Here is a 5562-nt window from a genome sequence, read left to right as displayed (position 1 = left end):
GGTGTTTTTTTTTTGTACTTATCGTTTTATCAGCCGTTGTTATCCGGCTCCGAGCGGGGATTTCTGCGGGGAATAGGCGTTCCTAAGCCAAGCGGATTTGATTGACGGGCTGCTAAAGCGCGTCACGCCTTCCGAAAATACCCGAGGTGACACTCGGGTGTTTACGGCACCTGCTGCGTAGAGCTGACTGCGCAGGCGCCGTAAACACTCGAGTGTCACTTCGGGTATTTTCGGAAGGCGTGACGCGCTTTAGCAGCCCGTCAATCAACTCCGCTTGGCTTAGGAATGCCTATACCCGGAAGGAATCCCTGCTCGGAGCCGGATAACAACGGCTGATAAAGCGATAAGTACAAAAAAAAAAACAGCATACTGCAGATGTCAGCAGTATGCTGGATCTAATGGCAGAAAGTTGATTTTTGGGTGAACCCCCGCTTTAAGATGCGAGTTGCCTGGCTACTATGCTTATCCACTGGCCCGAATACTGCGAGTCACTGGCCTGAACAAATATGCAGATCAGAAGAGTCAGAAATCCTTCCCTGCATACTTCTTCCAGGTCTGTGACCAAGTATTGACGCCAGTAGATTAGCATGACAGCCAGGGAGCCATCATTTGTAGAATGAGATCTAATGGCAGCCCCCATGTTTCTTTCAGGAAAGGTTCCCCTTACTTAGGACCATTGCTGCAGATGCCTATATGAAACATTGGTAGGTTAAGTTTTCCTTCAAAATCACCACTCCTAGATTGCAGCTCCTATAGTCAAACGTGTCACCGCAAACATATGAAAACAAACTATTCCAATAGTGAGCCAAAACATAAATAGGACTGAGTCTTTCGGGTTAATCACAAGAGGGGTGTAGTGGGGTGACTGAAGCAGGGGGTAAAAGTGGTTGTAAACCTCAGACATGAAATATGAACAAAGCATATCTCTCTATAGTGTGTACTTGTCTCAATTAAGAGCACCAAGGGGGTTATTTACTAAAGCTAGAGAGTGCAACATTGGTCACAATTCTGCAGAGACACCAATCAGCTTCTAACCTCAGCTTGTTTAAGCTTTAGCAATGAAACTTGAAAGACGATTGGTTTTGCTGCAGAATTGTGACCAATTTTGCACTCTAGATTTAGTAACTAAACCCCCAGGTGTCATTTCTGTCTGCTACTTTGTTCCTCTGCTATCCATAGAAGTTGTTTCTGCCAAGATAAAAATGGTTACAGTGGACAGATCTCCAGCTGATTGGCAGCATCAGCTCTGTTCCTGTATGGAGAAGGGTGTGTCCCTTCCCTCCAATCCGCTCTCTGAGCTCTGAAGAGTGAAACAAGCTCTCTGCCCCCTTTTTTGACAATTCAGACAAACTTTATAAACTCAGCAATTCCAACAGATGTAGAGAAGAGAAGACAAGACTGCAGGTAGACAGATACTACTTATGTAGGAGGATTTGTTTAATCTCTATCACCTGAGAATAGCCCCTTCACTGGGTATATGTAAAGAATTACAACCACTTAAAAAAATAAAAATAAATTACAACACTGTCAGTCGGGATTTTCAAAGGCTTTCCAAAAGGTATTTAAAGGAAAGCGATACAGCCCACAAGTTGTTCACTGGTGATGCATACAACTGGATTTAAAATGTGTATAAAAAGCATAAACATACAAATCTAGGTCAACAAGTAGATGGTAACATTCTTAAAATAATGTACAGTCTATGAATATATATAAATATCCAAATACATATGAATTCATTTTTTATTAAGGCATCCAGTAAAGTAAAAAAAATGCCTTGAAAAATATACTATGCTGTAAACCATGTTTTAAATATTTTGATTTAACAGAAATAAAGTTTGCAAATGCTCCAGTGGACTAATGTGGTAAGCGTTAGAGATATATGCCATACATTAAGGTCTTAAAAATGCCACGCTAAAGGGCATAGTTATAAAAACAGTGAATCTGATATTCACCAAACATTTACTGCAAATGTATGTTAATGGTACATGTGTTGTACATGACGGTGATTGATTCACGACCAGTTAATGTCTGGTAAAGGTCACATTTATTGCTTTAGCAATATGCCCAAATGGAAGTTAGAGAGATTTAGTGAGACAGATTCTCCCTATTAGATTGTCCCAGTATAAGAGAAAGATCCTGCAGGCATAACTATAAAAAAAAAGTTTCTGCGCAGCGGTCTAATATTCAGTTTTACAATACTGTATATACTGGATCTATACATGTACATTATATACAAAATGCCCAATAAGTAGAATGCCTACAGTATAAAAACCAGCACAAGGGCAAGCCCAGCTTGTTTGAAAGGCATACACACAAATTAAAAAAAGGTCTAAAAGTCCATATGAGCATTTTGCATTAGTAGTGAAAACCAACATTGAAAGATCTCACAAAGCCACTTTAGAATTAGAACATATTAAAAAGAGGTCAATCTTTGTGGACCATTTACAACATATAAACTAGACTTGTAAGGTAGCTAAAGCTATGGGGTAACTAAAGGATTTTTTTTTATTAGTTTTGGATGGAGTGGAGAGGGATTAGAACACCTATTAAGTTTTTATTGCCGTCTGACGTTACTTGTCATGTTTACCATTGTCATTGAAAGTGAAAGAAAATCCCAAATTTGGGGTTTTCCCCAGTAAAGTAATAGAGGGGAAATCTTCAGATGGGGACGCTAGTTCTAATCACCTGTGCCACCCCCAAGAGATATCCTTATTTGCAGGGATTTGCTCTCATTTCCTGCTTTGAAAGGGAAGTAAAGGTAGAGATTCCCAATAGGGATGGCAAAAAAAAAAAAAACAGGGGTTTATAACCCTCCTTTACGCTATCCAAAACTAAAAGTTTGGCCTATAGTTCTAATTTTAGGAGCCAAAGATTAGAATTTATCAAAGCCAAGTCATTCAATGATTTCATTGGTAGGACTCCCACTAGCAACATCATCGCCTTCCTGAAGGTCTGTCCTCAGTGTAAGCACCCCCCTCTGTACTTCACTCTAAAGGCCAGCTCTATCCACAAATATTTTTTTCCGTTTTGTATAGTTACGGGTAGGTTATATTATATATTGGCTTCTCATATCTCATGGGCTCTCCTGCAGTGAAATATTACTGTTAGAATTAAAATTTATTTTTGAATTCCAAAGACATGGATTCTTCACAATGAATCAATAACGTGTGTATCCAGCAATACGAGAAAAACATACATTGGCCTTAAAGTGAACTGGAATTTAAGAAGTCAAGCTTTCCAATGTTGATCAGAAATATCTAGAATATTTATTGTACATAAACTGAACCCCAAAACCATTTGTCTTGAATTGATCCTGAAAAATAACTTTACACTTTGTGCCCTGAGCCTCAGTTTTTTTTTTTGTAGGCAAGATCCTGTGGCTTCTTATCTCAGGAGATTTAATGTTAATACTGTGCCAATCACAGATCTCCATGCTGGAGAGGAACCGTAGTTGAGGACTGTCCATGCAAGGATCTCCCTGTTTCTATTCCAAGAGCAGATCTGTGCTTTCTGCACCTTTACTGATGTGTCTTGATCATTACCCCACCAGTCGAGGGAAGTACTGATAGACGTAAGCAAAGCCCTACCAATAATGTGCAGAAGGCATAAGCCGTTTAAGATTAGGCACAGCTCCCACACACTTCTTTAAGGAAGGAGGCAGAAACATTATTCTGCAGGAAAATATTACTGCTGTTGCCCAGAGAAATTAGAAACACAGGCAAGTTAACCTACCTGTAACCATGCAAAACGAATAATCTGGCCTTTGTTAGGTAGAATCCGAAAAAAAAAAAAACTTTTTTTGTATGGATGCATTGTACAAAAAAACGCAAACATCAATATTGAATTTTCTACTGACTGACCAGAAGTGATAAAATATTGTAACCGTGAACATAGAGGTGGAATTTTCTGGACAAAGGAAATGAAAGTTTTCACTTGCAATCTCAATTTTCACTGGCAGTAAAAAACTCAACAACTCAACCCATTATAGCCCAAAACCTGTTGGGCACAAAATCATAGGGAGTGACTCCAATGTCATACAGAGATCCATGCAATCGCTAAAAACTGAAAAATTACCATTGAATTTTCAAATTGCGGCATTCCTATGTGATTTATTGTGGCCAATCTTGAGCCAGTGACTTTTCGAACAATGGCTAAAGTTCTTAAAAAAAATAAAATAAGAACATCATCACAAAAATCTACAATCAGTTTGAGCGATCTTTACTGACGTGACTGCCATTTACCAAGGAGGCACCCGTGTGGTTTGGGTCTTGCTAATATAATGAATTTGACAAAACAAAAAGCAAACCTTAGGGTTTTAGACACCACCCTTAGTTTGCTAATAACACTTTCCCCAGATAACTCATGTTAAACTTTAATGGAAATAATGCTTTATGACGGCAGGATTCTATTTTGAATTGCTACAGTATATGCTGAGAGAGTAGAACAGAGCTAGCACAAAGTACAGAGCTAGCACAAGGTACAGCATTAAGTGAACTAATTGAGCTCTGCGATTCTCTCTCCATACTCCATAATTTTTTTTGTTTTGTTTTTGGTGAAGGACGAAAAAGAATGAAACTATTCAACACTTATAATTGTACCGACGCTGACAAGGCTGGTGAACAAGGATACCGCTGTGCTTGATATGATGTGAATGGCAACCTCGAATGAGGTTTTGTCGTCTAAGGCTTTTCCGGTTCAGAAGAGGTTTTTTTTCCAACTGCTGCTTTGATAGCTTGGTGTAGTGCAATGTCTTAGCCTGGTCCAGACAGTGTGTGCGAGCTGCAAGAGTAGCAACATAACCAAGCACACGGCGGCCCAGGTTTGAAAGTTCTGCATCCGACCTGAAAAAAAAAAAAAAGGAATAATTGTGAATTTGTCTCATTGCCCTACTCCCTTTTCTGATAATGTACCCTGAAAAAAATAGCCCCTCTTCGAGGTTACAAACCAGGCCTTTTCCCAACATAAGATATGGTAAGTTTCCTGTCTCGGAACACTTTTTGCTGTGCAGAGGTTCTACTCAACTCGGTTTATCCAACACTCATTTACGACTTTACACATTAAAGCGCCTACCGCTTAAACAATGCTTTTTTTTAATGCTTTGGCGGTGCTTTAAGCTTTAATTAAGCTTGGCAGATGCCCTGTGTGTGGATCTCTCATACCTGCAATTTCTCCAAAAAAGAAAGAAAAGCTAAAAGTTGGATTAAAGCAGGGTGGATGCGATTTAAATCCCTACTAAAATAGCTTGATTTAAATCTTTATTTTTTTTAACCACTTAAGCCCTGGACCTTTAGGCAGCTAAATGCCCAGGCCAGGTTTTGCGATTCGGCACTGCGTCGCTTTAACAGACAATTGCGCGGTCGTGCGACGTGGCTCCCAAACAAAATTGGCGTCCTTTTTTCCCCACAAATAGAGCTTTCTTTTGGTGGTATTTGATCACCTCTGCAGTTTTTATTTTTTGCGCTATAAACAAAAATAGAGCGACAATTTTGAAAAAAATTCAATATTTTTTACTTTTTGCTATAATAAATATCCCCCAAAAACATATATAAAACATTTTTTTTT

At 39.1% G+C, this 5562-nt stretch overlaps 1 protein-coding gene across 1 annotated transcript in view; it reads right to left on the bottom strand.

Annotated features, from left to right (window-relative positions):
* Positions 1-3126: 3126 nt before the first annotated feature.
* TP53INP1 (tumor protein p53 inducible nuclear protein 1) overlaps positions 3127-5562 on the bottom strand; it is a 24388-nt gene continuing 21952 nt past the window's right edge. The window contains exon 4 of the mRNA XM_040354697.1: positions 3127-4841. Coding sequence (XP_040210631.1) covers positions 4580-4841 — 262 coding nt within the window. The 3' untranslated portion in view covers positions 3127-4579. The remainder of the gene's footprint in view (positions 4842-5562) is intronic.

This window comes from Rana temporaria, chromosome 5 (genome assembly GCF_905171775.1).
Source record: "Rana temporaria chromosome 5, aRanTem1.1, whole genome shotgun sequence".
NCBI lineage: Eukaryota > Metazoa > Chordata > Amphibia > Anura > Ranidae > Rana > Rana temporaria.
This window is presented reverse-complemented; position numbering and strand designations above follow the sequence as displayed.